The 18,375-nt window shown below is 34.9% G+C and overlaps 1 protein-coding gene across 1 annotated transcript in view; it reads right to left on the bottom strand.

Annotated features, from left to right (window-relative positions):
* Positions 1 to 18,375, bottom strand: part of KYNU (kynureninase) — a 95,751-nt gene that overhangs the window by 36,594 nt on the left and 40,782 nt on the right. The window contains 1 exon segment of the mRNA XM_061199760.1: positions 16,274 to 16,420. Within this exon segment, the coding sequence (XP_061055743.1) occupies positions 16,274 to 16,420 (147 nt within the window).

Here is an 18,375-nt window from a genome sequence, read left to right as displayed (position 1 = left end):
AAGAAATTTTTACAACTTAACTTCTCTTAGACAAGTTTTTACAACACAACTTTTCTTAGAAAACTCAAGGAATAAAAAGGCAGCACTTTTATTTTATTATCAATTATTTATAAAGAGTGGCACAATGAAGAAACTATGAAACGTCACCTGCCGTATCCTGTTATTAAAAGCCCTGTGGTCACATCTGTGGCACGATATAAAATAATCACTTGTGGCTCCTACAGTATGTTTTAATGCATGTACAATTCTTCCCCCATGGGTGGCAGAGAACATAAATTATTAAAATGTGACTGTTTTTAGGAAATGACCGTAAGATACAAACTTGCATGAGATCATCACAAAGGGATTTTACAAAAGTTTCGCTAGATGGCAGCATCTTAAAAATAAAGAAAAAACTAATAGTTCTCCAAAACCTCTGTATAGCCATGCAGTTAACATTTTCATTATTTTACGAATAAGAGTAGGTAAAACAATATGAATGTGTGAAAACAGACCGCACCCTTGAATGCATACTTTATGTAATTTTAAAACTAGAAATCAAATATTTTTCAACAGATGTTTATTAAAATTACCCACAATTGCTCAGACTCTCATTGATACAAGCGCAGCAGCGGTGTTCAGCCACCGTGTCACCTGGCTTTACAGTCAGTCCCCAAACTATGGCAGTAGTCTTCTAACCATTTGGACTACTTCCAGCCTGCCTTCTTCCAATGAACTTTCTAAATCATACATTTGGTTATAAGACTTCCTGTGTCCCTTCAAAGATCTCCCCATTAACTTCAGAATGTAACTCATTTTCCTTGGTATGGCTTTTAAAGACCTTTATGATCTGGTTCTTTCCAGCTTTCCTGTCCCGGGTGCCCTACACCTACTTTCATTTATTTGCATAAACCGTTCTCTGTCTCTGGGGTATTCTTTCCCTCCTCATTTGCCTGGGTAGCTCAGATTTTGATCACAAGATAAATTCCATAGGAAGATACCTTTGCCAAACCTTCTCGCTTCTCTCATCTTACAGCCCTGGTTGCATAAATCTCTTGTAGCAATTTTCCAATCTTAAACTGTCTTCTATTTTTATATAATATGAACTCAAATAATTCAATTGTTGAATACATAAGTAAAAAAACAAAGTCATAAAATTGTCAATAAATATTTTGTAAACTGAAGCTAAATGTTAAAATATTATTTGATACCCTTTATATCTGTTTCAATTTTATTGCATAAACCATTTATTCAGGCTTGGCATCTTTTAAAATGAAGTTTCTTGGACAGTCAAAAGTAGTTTAAAATATATTTAAAATCCCTTTCAATAAAACAAGGAATATCATGACTTTTTGTCTTTGCCATCTTTACTAGCACAATACTAAAAATTTTTCTAACCAGTGGAATAATACGCAGGGTCTGTGCTGAGATTTCCAGGTAAAGAGCTAGATTGCTGTCTCTCAAATTTAGTTTATTATTTGTTTATTAATTAAAATGAAATATGGAATAGTACAGTTTAATTTTATCCCTTGTAGCATTAAAGTCCTGATAACTTTATTGATTTATTCTATAACAGATTGGCTTTGGACAGATATTATTAGTTTGTTCTTTCTTCACCCCCAAAAAAAAAAAATCCTATAAATTATGAAGACCATCAATAAGTAGCAAATTTGGTGGGAAAAAGGATAATTATATAAGATATTTATAGCTATACACAGAACTGAAAGTCAGCTTGTATGCATTTGTATGTTCAAATAATTGTTAAAATAATAAAATACTTAAGATAGGTAAGTAGCCTTTGTCTTTGAGCCACTTGAGTAAGCACCCAGGTTACTTAGGAGGTACCTGCAAGAGATGCCTGCCACACAGCCTGTGGTCATTCATACATACCAGCTGGGTGCATGTCCAGACTTCAGTGGATGCCCTTGGCAGTGGCATTAGCACCATGGTGGGTAAATTACAGGGGCCTACAAGTCCCTTCAAGGCTAGTAATTGGATACTAGTAATAGGAGTGTGACTTCTCTCGTGGCTGTTTATGGGAACTACAGTTTCCACACCGTACTAAAGAGATCTTTATGTATTTTAAATATCACTCCTGTTTTGATATAAAGTCACAGGAAACAGCTAAAGAAGTACATTGCTATAAATTTGAACAATATTACCTTAAATAGAAAAACTGATGGGAAAGTTTGAGGACAGTGAACAAAAATTTTTAAAAATGATAGGAGTGTGTGTGTATGTGTGTGTTGTTGTTCAACTCTACATAGATGATATGGACAAATGGTGGATTAATAACAATAGGTTGGCTAGTTAGCTTTGATCCTGGGATTTCCCAAGGAAGCTCACAGTTAGGGAGGTGTTGAATTGTACTGGGGAGGGTGAAAATGAAGAAGAAGCAGATGAAAGGTGGTAGGGTTTCTTGCCATAGTCTTGAAGCACTAAAATTTGTAAAATTCATTCGAGTGCTATGATTTAAAAGAATCCACAGATACTAAATTAAAAAAAAAAAAGTAATACCCAGTAAAGATCTCTGTAAGAGGGGCCTCTACCATCTCTGTAAACATAGTATATCATTTCAGAGTGAATTTTTATTGTGAAAGTCTTTCCTTTCATCCTAAAATTTATTGTCTTCAAATATCCTTCTCACTTTTTTTTTTCTTTTCATCCAACTCTGGTTATAAGCAGGAACTATGCATTATTTCTTATATTGTGTTTACTCTGCACTTAAAGTCAATATGTAATTTGTATTACAGTTTCCTTCCCCAAATTATTTAATACAGCTCTCTACTATTTTTTGAAGTATTATGTTAAGCTTTCACTTATTTATACCAATAGTTTGATGGGAGTAACTGTTCCTCACTAGTAAAACATAAAGCAATACAAAATGAGAATGAACTTTCACAAGTTAAAAGGGACAAAACACAATCTTCCAAGTGGAACTGCAGGGAATATTTTAGAAATCAAGTAGCTTGGCAACTAGAACCAAAACTAAAAATTTTCTGTAAGGCAGAACCTGAATGCTACTAGAAGTTATTTTAGTCCTGAGGCTCTTATAGATAATATATGACACCAGAAAAACATAGGTAATCAGCATATGTACTGCAGGAGAAAAAAAATACAATATTCCATCCAGGAAGCTAGTGACTTGATAATTCTAAATGTTCATATTAAGTTCAGCAGCAAACAGGAACAGAAACAGGAAAAATTAGGAGGGTAGACAAGATTCTACCCTAGACATATGATGAATTACTCCAAGGTTAAGGTCTAATAATTTCAAATGTATCTTCTATTAAAATATTATTTTAAAATGCAAGTGTACAGAGAAGGATGATATCACAAATAACCCTTAGCCTACATAATAATTTGAGTAAGAAAGCACCCCCATTGTCCTAGAGCTATTGATTGATGGTATTTATGCCAAAATTGTATACAGAGGAGACAACAAGCCCTGATAAAGTGAACATTGTTCTGTGCCTCTCATTGTGGGCTATTGCTAGGGATTTGGGGAGCCATGACTATACTTCTCAGTTTCCAGATAGCTTAATTTTGAAAAAGATAAGATATCCAATAAGGGAGAGTTTTGAATCAAGAAAGAGTCTTTCATGACAAAGGCTGTGCATAGATATCAGGGAATTAATTAAATTAAAAATGAGTACCTTTAACTTGAAATCAAAATGAAATCAGAATGAATGCTTTCACTCCGTGACTTAAAAACGCTGGTTTGGATTCAAGGGTAAGCTAAAAAGTGAAACTGGAATCCATTCTGAAATATTCATTTATTTGTCAACCTGTGCAAATTAGACTAATACAGTATTAGGATTTTATTACCCACTTATATCAAGCCATACTTCCATATTTCCAGAAAATATAGTAGCTTATAGCTATAGTTACCCAAAAGAAAATATGAAGGAAGTGTCCTGCTGGAAAAGTAGAGTGACAAGACGTGGAAATTTGGGAAGAAGATGATGGACACAGGAAAACTAAGGAGATTGTGTTTGGATGGAAACCTTGGAGTCCTGAATGGGGTGGTAGAACTCTACTCAGGTGCTGAAGATGGCCAACCTAGTGCATTTTTGGAGGCCTTTCTGGGCTCTATTTATGTCACAGGAAATGGAACCTGTATGTTTTTTGAAATTAATATATAACTCAAGGTGCCCTTCGTTTAAATTCCAGAAGTGTTTTAGCTGTGGAACTTACACAGCAGGCCAGGTAGCCCATGGGGAACACTGGCAACCAGAGTCTGGAATACTAGCTATGTCCTAATAGCTATGTCCCCTAGTTCTATCAACAGATGCCTGGAGGAAAATGATAGCTTCCGAACTTGAGTGGGAATTTTTCCCCACACTATCTGACTTCCTCTTGAGTCAATTTGCAATATGTGGTTTTGACCCAATCGTAAGGTAAAATGAATTGGAGCATGTATAACTCTGTTTTTTGTGGTATTAGACTGGATTGATTTTCTAAGACATTTTCATGGATTTGGTTTTACCCTTGTCAAGCATTAATACAGTCTAAAGCAGTTTTCTATTTATGTGTCTCTATGCCCCATATGATTCTTTAAAGACAGACACAGTGGGGTTTTTCTTAATCTATTCTCTCTCTGTCTCCCTCGCTCTCTCTGTCTCTCTCTCTCTTTCCCCCTCTTAAATCCTGGAAACTGATATTAAGTGAGGGGTCAATATACCTGTGAAACAATGAAATTTCTTGAGAGTACTCTGCAACTCAGCTACCATTAGAAGGTTCAGTGAACTTCCTGTTGAAATTCTCCCTATTGTCATGTAGATTAGCTTCCCAGTCATATAGGAGTTTGTAAGCTCTTAATTAGAGGGAGGGCACCTGCAAATACATCTAAAGGCCCTGAAGAGCTGCTAACAGGAATGACAATGGGGCCATCGTTGGTGGGAGCTATTGCCAATAGAACTACCTAAGAGACCCATCAGAAGAAGACCCACCAGTGTCTTGGGGCATCTCTTAAAGAGAGCGGTTGGGAGGAGTGGGTTAGAGGTTCTGAGTTGGGCCACTATTGAATGCTGGCACTGAATAGAATCTTATTCAGCAATAATTCTGTTCTTTATACTTGACATCTAGGGGCAAAGTAAAAATTGTGGTTTTCAATGTTCTCTAAACTGAAGAGACAGTTATATCAACCATAAAGACAAAGGTTTCAGGCTCCCATGGAAAAAAATAACCAAGAAAGAGGGCTATATATATTTTCTTTGACTTTCCAAATGTTGAGACCTCTTTGCCATTACACAATCAGTTTACAAATATAAAAGGAGAAAATATAGTGGAGAGAGAGGTATGGTATCGGCGCCAGACTCCAAGTCTAACCTTTACTGGCTGGCTAAGTCAGCTTGAGCAAGTGCTTAACTTCTCTTGGACTCAGTTTCCTCAACTGAGCCATGGGATAAGCTCCCTATTAGGGTAGCTGAGAATATTGTAAATACTACATGCCAAGTGCCTGAAGCACAGCAGGTCATCAGCAGCACCTAGTATTATTCACATTTGTACAAAGCACTATTGCAGAAACTATATTCATCCTTTTAGCCTGGCTTTTTAAACGTAAATATTGATGAGACTGGCAAATCCAGAGATGAGAAATAGAAAGTGGGGCGCATTAGGAGCATTTTGCTAGTGAAATTTAAGGAGGGAGGTATCAGTTAAGAAGGTTTGAGACAGAGCTAAGAGCTAAGAGCTACATGGGGAGAAATAGTAAAGGATTTGAAAGAGAGGAAAAGCAAAAAAAAAAACCAAAAACCTTGAGACCCTAAAGTGTTGTGTAATTTACAGGTAGAAATGTCTTACTATCTAATAGAGTGTGCTTTCCAGAGTAAATTTCAGCTATTTCTTTTACCAGGAAAAAACAACAATTGTCTACTCTATTTATTGTCAGAAGTAAGTACAAAACCAAAGAAGAAAAATAAAACAAATCAAGTAACACTGTTCTCTTCTGGAGTCTTTCTCCAGCTGGCAAGGATCTCACAGAAAATATAGTTTGTTTGATTTATTTCAGATACTCAAGATGGGAAAAATAGCTCAAGGTAATTTTTCAAGCTTAATTTAGTTCATTTAATATTTAATAACTTAATGGAGCAGTCTGCATGCCCTAAGTGTGTCAAAGAGTAGAAATGGAGTTTGAAAAAGAACTCAAGTTTTACAAGTATTTTGATTTTTAGAGCAATTGACCATTATAAGTAATTCTTCAGAATTTTCTGATTCTAATTAAATGGGAGCACAGTTATGTCTTTTATGCAATGTGTGATCCATAAAATCAGCCTAATCCATTCTTGCTGATAACACACATTTATCCATTCACTGGCCAAACAGGTATGCATTTAATGATAAATGACTATGTATGTGTAAAGTACTAGTATAAGCCCGTGAAGTTTGTAGAGTCCACCCTCAATCAGTCATTGAACACACTACTGACAAAAGCTTCCTAAATTTCATAGTTAAGATAGGCATAGAAATAATTAGAAGATACTGCAAAAGAGGACCAATGATACATTTTCCATCATGCTATGGAAATACAGCAGGAAGATAGATTTAGCCTGACACAGAGGAGCAAGAAAAATTTTATGATGAAGGTCAAGGATCACCCCCTCATGTTTCTATAGGAGTTAGTCAAGAAATATATGAGTTGGGCCTATAAGAAATACTCCACTTTACCGTTTTTTGTAAGAATGCTGCTATGTAAGCAGAAATATATACACCAGCTGTCATTCTGCTTCAGTGCTGAGGTCAGTAGGTAGAAACAGGAGTTGTGTTGAAGAACTGAAGTCCCATCTAATGGGCAGAGCTATGATTCAGGCTTGCCACTTGTTATCCTACAGGAAAGATGGTCTAGTGTTGCCAAACCTGTAATTTGAAACTAGGAGTTTTTATATGAAATCACTTGATCTGTCATTATTGGCATGTGATTAAAAAAATTTTAAATGTACCATGTTTGCATATACAAAGAGGGTTAAACAAAGCAAATCCCTAGGACAGATCATAACCTGTGAAGCAGGTAGTGGTTGAGCTGAGCTGGAGGAACAGAATCTTCATATGTGGGAATTCTAGGAGGAAGGAAAGCTAAGAATAAAGGCCTGGAGACTGAAAGTATGACATCTGGACAGAAAACATTCAACACATTTGGTTTAGTTTAACTATTAGTACGTGAAGGAGAGCAGAGGAAAATACGATACTGATAACTTAGGTATATGCACAATCATAAAAGGCTGAAGTGGTTTTGACTCTATTCCACAAATGGTAGAAGAATGATGGTCATAATTGGGAAAGACATGAAGCAAGGGATCAAATAGGAGATACATGGGCCTAATCACAACGTTCCCAACAATGGGCAGTTACTTTTTGGATGGGTGGTGACTTTTAACCTTTACATATCTACTTTTATCTACCTATCCTGTTATAAACTGGCATTAAAGCAACTATTTAATTTATCCATCACATGAGAATGATACTGTATCTCAAAGAGAGCCCCATTTAGATAGGAAATGAAAGTACACTCTTCCATAAGATATTTTTCTAGTGATTACTATGCCAATCTAAATGGTCAATTTCTCAACCAAATTTGCTTATATTATTAAGTTTACTTACATACTGAACTTGATAATATTGCAAAGAAGCTTATGGGATAGTTTCTGAAGATGTCACTCTTAAATTTCTTCCCTTAAAGCTACTTTTTATAGACAATGTGATAGTTATCTTCTTTGTTTACCACCTTACTTAAGTTAATTTGCTAGGAAAATGAACATTGTCTCTTCAACTCAACTTTGATATCCCTAATCTTGTTTGCATAAATAATTTAACTGATTAAAGAAGGGGGGAAGTCCCTGGTGGCACAGTGGTTAAGAATCCACCTGTCAATGCAGGGGACACGGGTTTGAGCCCTGGTCTGGGAGGATCCCACATGCCGCGGAGCAACTAAGCCCGTGCGCCACAGCTACTGAGCCTGCGCTCTAGAGCCCGTGAGCCACAACTACTGAAGCCCGCGCGCCTAGAGCCCGTGCTCCACAACAAGAGAAGCCGCCGCAGTAAGAAGCCGGTGCACCGCAATGAAGAGTAGCCCCCACTCGCTGCAACTAGAGAAAGCCCGCATGCAGCAACGAAGACCCAAGGCAGCCATAAATAAATTAATTAATTTAAAAAAAAATTTCTTAAAGAAGGGGATCATGAAGAAGGCCATTAAGAGAAATCTCTCACATTTTATTGGGGATTTTTTTTTTCTGGGGTCTTTTGAAATTCCACCTACCTTGATTGCCATGAGACACACTTTTTCCTTTCCATTCTTATGGTGATTAGTGAATAAATTAAAACGGGTGTGTACATTTCATGTTGGAACACTTTCATTTTTCAGCTTAACAAAGACTTAAATCAGCCTTCCTTTTGTTGGTTAAGTGGCATGAAAAATATGGGTTTTAGCCTGGGTCTAAGACAACTTAAGTATTTTATAAAATGCATATCATCTAAAAAAAACCATAAATATAATATTTCACCTGGGGGACCCTGGGTTTAGATGAGGCTAGATCTGGAGAAATAATTGTCCACCATGGCTTTGATGAGAGTGGTTGCCAAAGCAGCAATCCTGATTGACAACTGGGAGTCTTGCTTTTCTCAAATCTGTAATTCTAAAACATCTTGAGTGCAAATTTCTCTTCTGTTGAGAATTAATCAGTCTTTCTCACATGGTCCATTTAATGAAAAGCTTAAATTAAAACATCTGATGAAAACTTCTTAGAGACAGCTCAAAATTTTTAGATTCTTGGGCACTGATCCTTACCAACATATTTTGACTTATTGACTCCAGGCTCCTGCTTGGATAAACAGGATAGTTTACTTTATATTTCTAAACAGAATAATCCTTCACTATTCCCAGAGTAAATGACGTATAGTTAATGGGACATTCCATCTAAACTTTAGGTCATTTTTCCCTTCTCTCTCTCTGTCTCTCTGTCTCTGTTCTCTCTCCCTCTCTCTCTCTCTCTCTCTCTCTCTCTCTATATATATATATATATTTTTTAATCCTTGGATTCTGTGGCTAGAACCAAATCTGGGTGGGACAGCAAGAGCTCAGTATAGATCCTTCATTTCTGATGGTTATACAAAATCTGTCTTCAGTAACAATAGGATGATATGATTAAATAAGAACAATCTCTTAGGAGATCAGAACAATATTTCATGTAGTATGAAATGGATCTGCTCTCTGGTACCCCTATCTTTTGAACTGTATCGTGATAGCGAGCTTTAAAATTCTTGCGTAGAGACTGCAACTGACTCTTTACTTTTGCCTACTCATCTAATTCCTACCCATTCCTGTAGGCAGGGAATATCTTTTTAAAATTAAAACAAAACCTAGTTCTTTCATTGTCTAAAAGCTTTTAATGGCTACCTGTGTCACTAAAGAGAAGCCCAAGATGTATAATATGGCTTAGTGGGCCCTTCTTTACTCAGCCTCTGTCTGCTTTATAAACTCATTTCTTGTTATATCTTTTCTAACTATCAAATTATACAATCTTTTCTACAATCAAATTATACTGAAATATTTGCTTCCTTGTAATTCTGTCATTTTTTAAAACTATCTAGAATGGCCCCACCATACTGTCCGCACCCTGGAGGGGATTTTACCTAGTTAACTCCTACTCATAATGTTAGAATTGGCTCTTGTCTCATCTTCCCTAAGAAGGTCAGGCTGACACTCCAGGCTAAATTAGGCATTCTTATTTAGAATTCCGTTATTATAATTTACTACTCAAATATTTACTGATAGAAAGAATGTATAAAAAATTCAAATGCGTATCGCTCTACTATAGAGAATATAGAGACAAGATTCTTTTTATGCACTAATGATAAGATCCTATTTGGTGAACTGGCAGTGACTTTAATGAAAGAATGGCTGTATTAGTATGATTTCTAGTAAAGATTACTTAATATTGAACATCTCAATATTAAACCTTTTTGGAAAAGGTTAATTTATTATGCATAAAAATTTCATACAACATGCCAGTTTATATTATAGTTATATACAAAAGTATCGGGTACTGATTTTTCCTAACTGATTGATTGCTCAAATCCTGATATCTCATGCAAGTATTATTGATATTACTCTGTTGTAATAGTCCATGAGACTTGACTCCCAATCTTTAGTACTAGAAGCAGCTCAGCCAAGATGATGTTGAATTTTGAGGCTTGATCAATCATTTGTCTCCTGCAAAAGTCTGAAAACATTTTTAACAATAATTTAAACTTTCCCTGAAGATAAATGGATGGATCAGTGAGGTGACCATTTATATATGAGTGTTATTTAGATACCTCAGTTTTTATTAAATGATATTAAAGCTAAAATATGTCTTTCTTTTTTATAATGATGTCTTTATTCATATTTCTGCTTTCGTCTAATATTGTTCTAGATCCAGAATTAATTCATTTTGTTTTTAAATTGTGTGGGCTGTAATTGTGATTATTATTTATTAATAATTTAGGCAACTTATAGTTAGGTCTAAGATGTTTGTACTCATACCCAGTAGAGAGTGACACATAACAAGGTAGAAGCTAATAAAGCAAAGCACAGGTTTGCAAAATTCAGTCTTCTTTTTTGGCTGTCATTTGCATTTCAATTTTCAGTAGGCTAAAAGAAAACTAACATGCCAGCATCCATGTAAGGTAGAGTAAAATAGTATAAAAGATGTGATAAATAAGGGAATCAATCATTCATTCACTCAAAAAATATTTATTTGGCACCACTGTCTGCCAGGCACCATGAATTCCAGAGTGCTGTAGGCCATTTTATGTGGCATTGGAGAGGGAAGGTAGAATGCAAGCAATTGGCACTGAGTTTTTTTAGGGATAAGATTATTAAAATTTTTATCAGTCCATTACCCAGACTTCAAAGTTTTCAGTCCAGTCTATTGAGTCCTAACCATGCTGCTTAGATTATTGTTTTCTTTTATAATCTAGAGTAGAAGTGTCTAATGAGAGTCTTTAAAGTTCTGAATATTTCACTTTCTAAGGATTCATTATTTTTTTGTAGGTTGGATATGCCAATGTGATTTTTTTATATATTGATAACATTTACTGATTACTTACAATGCACTAAGTACTAAGCGTTTTAGGAATAGTTCCTTGTTTCTCAGTAGAACAAACCAATGAAGTAGGCACTATTACCTTCCCCATTTGTTAAGTGGAGAAATGAAGTCATATTGGTAAATGAATTAAGCCATTTAAACTATGCTAGGAACTAATGGAAAGATGTGGGTTCAAGGCCAGGTCTGGCTCTGTCTCTACTATCTAAACATTTCATTAATGCAAATGCTATACTGCATTTCAGAATAAGTATCCTACTCCATCAGCAACCAAAAATGCCTGAATTCCAGGTGTGGCAAGGCTAATAATTTCTTCTTAAGCACACAAATATACTTAATTTCCCAAAAATGACCATGTGTTAGTCGAGGGAATATAAGTGGAAATAAATTTTTTCATTGTTAAGCTAATGTTTTTAAGATGTTAGTATTCCCCTTTAAATCCCTTTATCCCTTTTCTTTGGCTGAATAGTGACAGAAGCTCTAGGGTATGAAAGCCATAGGATACAACCCTGAACCACTGGTAACCTGAATCATTGCACTGGAGAAAGCTGATCCCTGACTGCTACATGAGCAAGAAAAAAACATCTATCACAGTGAAGGCATTTATGGCTCTATTTAATTGTTACCAAGACTTAGTCTACTTTATACACCAAGAGTTTCCATTGACAATAATTTCTAATTACCTATTTCTTATCATAATTCAACTTGAGAAATTATAATTTGTGGGGAGCCTATTCATTCCACCAGATGATATAGATTTTCTCTTTATTTCACTGTCTTTATATTTCATTATGGAGCCTAATCAATTTTCCACGAATTTTTTTCAAATGTTTTGTGAAATGAGGCAAAAAGAAAATAGAAGAAGGAAAAAAAGAAGGGAGGGAGGGAGGAAGGAAGGAAGGGAGAAAAAAAGGAAAAAAATTAAAGAGGGCTAGAAGAGGAAAGAGGGAAACAGATTAGAAACAATGATGCTCCACGGCGGTGTAATTGGGAAATGCAAGAAGTACTGTTGGTAAGTTAACCCCAACCCCTCTTCTCAGCCTCTCTCTACTATAGGGCCGTAAAAGCTAAAAACTCCTTTACTCATGCTGCTTTGAAACTACTACTTCAGAAGACAATGAATCATAAACAGGAAACTGCTAGGTTTTTCTGGGAAAGACTTTGCACTTTGGATGAAAGGGACAGATAAAGCTGTACTGCTGCATCTCCCTTCGTGTTTCTCTCTGCTGTAAATAGAATTGTGATATCTGGATTTGGGACAACTCTCCTTGTGACCATGACATGAAAAGACTGAAGAAAATCTAAGAAAGCCCTGGAGATGTCACACAAACACTACTCAGTTGCTTAGTGCATCCTAGCAGCCTCCTGCCTCAAGTCTTCTGTGGTGAGAAAAATAAATCCCTAATCTTTGGCTAATTTTTCTCTGGGATTTTGTTTCTTGCAGCTGAAAACCTTCATAAGTGATTCAGGAATACTAAAGGAAAGACTAACCCTGAGAGGGTAGAATTAAGAAGTGATTGGTTGAAAAGGTAAAGAACAGGAAAATGTCAGAGTTGAGTCTAAAGGTCTATAAGGATGGTGGCATGAAACAAACAGTAGGGATATTCTGGAGGGAGACAAGTCTGGAACATACTGATCTCAAGGTGCATATAGGACTTCCAGGTGTAATAGGCAGATGCTCATAAATAACAATTTTCAAGTGTGGGAGTAATCTGTAGCTTTTACTTGACAGTGAGAGCTGAGTCGTGGCAGTGGTTAAAAATCTTTAGGGATAGTAATTCAAAGGACAATGGGGAACATTCAGTGAGTGTAGACAAAAAGAAATTATTAGTAGAAATAAGTAATAGTATATGAAAAATATATAAACATAGAAGTAAGGCAGAGCTCCAAGATGGTAGGTTGGCCAATAATATAAAATTAAGTAGATGGCTTCTAAGACAAAATATGAAAGTGTGTCTTCAAACTGATGTCTCTTTTCACATGCTGGCCTTCCCTTATAATATGGCTCTCTAGCCTGATCTTATGCTTAATTTTCCTTGGCCTCTCACACTTGTCACCATCCCAGGGCTTCTCCTCAGTTAAAAAAAGTCTCAGCATTCTCTAAATTCATTATGTGAGTCAGAGCCATCCTACCAACTGTTCTTTTATTAATTAATTTATTTTTCCCTTTAGATGATCACTAGAAATCTTGTATTTTCTCTTTCCATCAGAGTCAATTGCTATACCACTTACAACAAAAAGACAGATAACCAAATACAAAATTGGGCAAGACACTTGAATAAGCATTTCATAAAAGAAGATTCTGAGACAGCTAGTACACATTTGAAAGATCCTCAACCTCATCAATAGTCAGAGAAATGCATATTAAAACTACAGTGAATTATTATTACAAACTAATCAGATTTGCTATTGGTGAGAAGAGCAACAGAAATTCATACATGCTAGTGGGAGTATATGACAAATTGATACAAACCTTTGGAAAGTTGGCATTGTTGATTAGGATTTAACATATACGTACTTTATGTTCCAAGGATTCTAATTCTAGGTATATATTTAACAGAAATGGGTATGAAGGCATACCCAAAGAAATTTATAAGAATGTTCACAGTAGAATTTATTGTAATGCCCCTCAAATGGAAATGAAACTGAAATATCTATTCTGATTAGAATGGAAAAAAATAAATTGTGATCTATTTCATACACTATAATAATATACTGAAGTGAAAAGAAAAACAGGCAAAACTGCTACCTACAATATGGATGAACCTCACAAATATAATAGCAAATAAGCAAGACACAAAAGAATATATGTTAATCCATTCATATACAGTTCAAAGATGGGCAAAGCTTATATATATTTTATATATTTTTTATATATATTTTTTATATATATATATATTTTTTATATATGGTTAGAAGTCAGGAGAGTGGTACACCTTTGGAGAGGAGGTAATAGGCAGTATTTGGGAGAAGGAGGATTCTGAGTGTTATAAATGTTCTAGAAGTTTCTTGATGTGGGTGATGGCTATAAGGGTTCAAAATAACTCATCAAGCCACTTATGATTTGTGCTCTTTTTGGTATACATGTATTTCTTTAATATATTTGTCAAAATTCCTATCCCCACTTCCCTTTCATATGAAGTTTCTGCTTCAAAATCTACTCTTGTTGACTTTTATTAATCCATCATTTTTGGTTCCAACCATACTTCTGGAAACTTTCGTCTTTTTTATGTCACTTAGCTGTTCCTAACAGTGGCTCTTTTATGGCTTTTTTTCCCCTCGAATTTCCCAACTCTTTCTTGATTGACACCTTTAATTTTCTCTTTGTCTGTCTCTTCAGCTTTATCTTCATAGACCACCCAAGAGAGCTATGTAAGTCTACATTATAAAGAATTTTTCTAAATCTCCATTGAGAATGGAGGGGATTGTCTAGCAAGAGTATAAATGTCTGTTAAAATAATTTTGATAATGGATAAATTGAAGTCTGCTAGATCGCCATTTCACTCACATAGTATCCATCACTCCTTTGCAGTTACATTTATATGGAACTGCTCATTCCTACCTTCCTTTCTTTGACTGAAAACTCAATGACAGTTTTACCTGGTAGGCACTTACCATATTTTTTACGTGAAAGAAAGCGTGCAAAATACTGAGAGAATGGTTTTAGTAAGCAAAGTAGTTAAGAATAAGAATTACGTATAACATCTACTAAACAAGTTCATTTTGCTTTTTAATGGGAAATGAAAGAAAATGTATATTTAAGCCACTTTCTATAACTTCATATTTGTTGAGGACAGTGGAAGGCGGGAGGGAACCACCATTTAACAGTAGAATGTGTACAATCCAAGAGGTATTTTATACTCTTCATAATCAACACTGCATTTATGAAGTGGGTCCTGTTATCCCAAATTAACAGTTTTGAAAACAGAAACTCAGAAAAGTCGAATAACTAGCTTGCTTGAGATCATGTAAGAATTAAATGACCTAGCCAAGATATGAATTTCAGACTGAGTGATTCCAAAACCCATGATCTTTCTTCTTTACCATCCTGCCTCATTTCTATGAAGTTTAATGAGACATGCATGTATACTAAGGCAATCAGGGACTTCTGATTACTTGCATAACATTTTAAAATATGATATTTTATTGGCCTCCCTTTATTTTGGTGCTTAACATTTAATATCTAAATTAAGAAGACATTATCTTTATATCTTTCGTAATGCACCACTTTCACAGTTTTCCATCAAACCAGTTGGAAGTCTTGGTTGGAAATTCCTAGAGACTGCTGATAACGGTGCTAAATTTCTTTTCATTAGTTCCATTCATTAGCTTCAATAACTGAGTATATTAACTAGATATCACACATATATTAATCCCATAACTTATTAATGTTCAGAGTATAATCAGTTGTCACCTTTTTATATACATGATTTGATTGCTGGATCAAATAGAACTGTTACTTAAAGATTTTAAATACAAATTGTAACTGTTTAATGTTGTTCCTCTGATTTTTTTTTTTTCAGGCAAACAAATACTAAAAACACTTTCTTACAAGCACTTATATATAAAGAGTTACTCTTTCACAATAGTAAACTATGTAAGTGTTATTCAGTAGTATTGAGGGAAAATTGCTCGTTATAGGCAGTATAATGGCTTCCTAAAGTAAACTGGGTAAAACTCCATCTACTGATAAACTTTTATTCTCCATCTCCCCTTTTTCAGGTACATAGGGTTAATGAGCATGAATTATATATAGAATGAGTTATAGTATGACAAAGCACCAGAGTTGAGCTTCTAACAGTCCTAGTATATAGTTACTATCCTAAGTATTGTCTGCTTCCTGCTGACTGAGCAGCTCTGTACCAATGACATCACTTACAGGAAGCTCACCTATACTGCTGATTAGAGGTAGACATTGGGAGAGCAGATGCTAATAAGGAGGTAAGACCACAGAAATGACAAAAAGAGGTTTAAATAGAGATGCCTAAAGCAAAATATATATATATTTTAAGATATATTTAATATATTATATATATGTCATATATCATATATATGTCATAGGTCATATATATGATATATATCTTACTCTTTTTTTAAACTCTTTAAATAATTTTACACAGACACAAACAAAGGTATTTTACTAGAAGTGCAGTTGAATACTCCTATAGAGTGAGGTTCTGGACAAGGGGCAAAGGAGGAAATGACGTACATACCTTTGCTTGTCCGGCTTTCGTGATGGCAGGCATATTAAAGAGCTGGCCAGTATAAAAATGCACACCACTGAACAGGATCACTGCAATAGAGTCACCTTCATTCTCAATTACTTCAAGGATATCCTCTAATCTCAGTGTTTCTTCCCCCTAAAGTCACGTTAGGCACAAGTTACATTATATCCACAATAACAAATTTGTCCCTTTACATTTCCCAATCTAAAATTCACCTTGAGATCTTTCCTACCATAAGAAAAATCAGAGATAATTTTTTTTCAGATTAATAATCTTCAAAAATCGGGCAAGAGCATGTATTTGAATATGCTTTTTGTTATTAAGAAATGACAACAAAATAGTAAAAAAGAGGTTTATAAAGTATCTTTGCAAAACCCTACTGCTTGATTTTATTCTTCAGTTTTTCACTTAATCTTTACTATTTACATACTTATAGATTGTTTCCTTCTTATTCCCATCAAATAAAATACCAGAAAGTACAGTATGTCCATAAAATATTAAATGTCAAGGCAAATTTCTTGGAAATTGGTATTTTGCTTATCAATCTAATATCATTTTTTTCCAGAAAAAAAAGGCACGTATACATCATTCATCTGAGTGTAACTTAACCAATATTTTCTATTAGTTTAAGAGTAAAATCTCCTCCACACCAATCTAAAGATCAAGATCCAAACATGAAGAAAATATCAATAAAACTCAATATTATCAAAGTTACTTTTCCCCCACAACTCCCCACCTAAGACTAATGATCAGTGACTTTCTGAAAATTGTGAATGAATTTAGATTTGGTCTTATAAACAACTTGAGTGAAAATAACTCAGCTAGATACATAGAGTCTATTTGTATCCTGATAACTCTCATCTATTTATGAAGTCTTCATGAATTTTCTACAGTGCTAAATCTGACATGATTATGAAGTCAAAGCATCATTAACTACATTAATATGTGGGGAAAACTCATTAAGGCATTAATGAATTTTCCTTCAATTATTTTTAATTTTTGGTAACTTACCATTTGCCAGTTACTGTATCCCACATTAGGCATATATAATATGTATCACAAATATAATAATACTCTAATTTCTGCTAATAGTCTGAGAGTTGTTTACAAAATGAAAATCTATAAAAATAGGATTGACAATGAAATCTTTGAATTATTAAGTGATGCATACTTTATACATAAAGAGAAGGATTTCGGTGATTCTAAGAAAAAATTCAGAATAAAATTAATAATATCATAACCCCAAACTCTTTTTTTCCCTTAGAGGAAGCTAATACAGTTTGTCCACCATAATTTCAAAAAAAAAGTAAGGAAAGAGTTATATATACTAATACTTTATTTCTTTAAAGAATCAGTATTAAGCAAATAAGAAATATATTTTTCAATGATAGATGTGGTTCTCTCTCATGTTGACGTGCTCTAATCCAGTAATGCTAAAGAGTGGTCCCCAAATTATGATTAACTCATACAGCTCTACAACACTTGTCACTTTTATTATTTTTTAAAATATTGAGTATATTTCCCTGTGCTATACAGTAGGTCCTGTTGGTTATCTACCTTATATATAGTAGTGTGTGTGTTAACCCCAAACTCCTAATTTATCCCTCCCCCTGCCCTGTCCCCCCGCCTTTCCCCATTGGTAACTGTAAGCTTGTTCCCTATTTCATTTTATTTATTTATTTATTTATTTATTTATTTATTTGGCTGCATCGGGTCCTGGTTGCGGCACGCGGGATCCTCGTTGTGGAATGAAGGATTTATCGTTATGGAGCGCAGGCTTCTCTCTAGTTGGTGGTGGGCGGGCTTAGTTGCCCTGTAGCATGTGGGATCCTAGTTCCCTGACCAGGGAGTGAACCCACGTCCCTTGCATTGGAAAGCAGATTCTAAACCACTGGACCACCAGGGAAGTCCCCACTTGTCACTTTTAAAGTAAAAACTTGTGATATATTAGTGGCTATGTTCATTTTTGCTGGAAATAAGCAATTTATATATAACATATGAAACAGATATTGTTCCAAAGCTGTGAGAACTTCCTATTCCATTAATTTATTGCATGTTGGCAAATAGAAGTGAATAGAGTAGACCTTTAA

This window comes from Eubalaena glacialis, chromosome 1, assembly GCF_028564815.1.
Source record: "Eubalaena glacialis isolate mEubGla1 chromosome 1, mEubGla1.1.hap2.+ XY, whole genome shotgun sequence".
Taxonomy (NCBI): domain Eukaryota; kingdom Metazoa; phylum Chordata; class Mammalia; order Artiodactyla; family Balaenidae; genus Eubalaena; species Eubalaena glacialis.
Note: the sequence above shows the minus strand (reverse complement) of the source record. Positions and strands in the feature narration are given on the sequence as shown.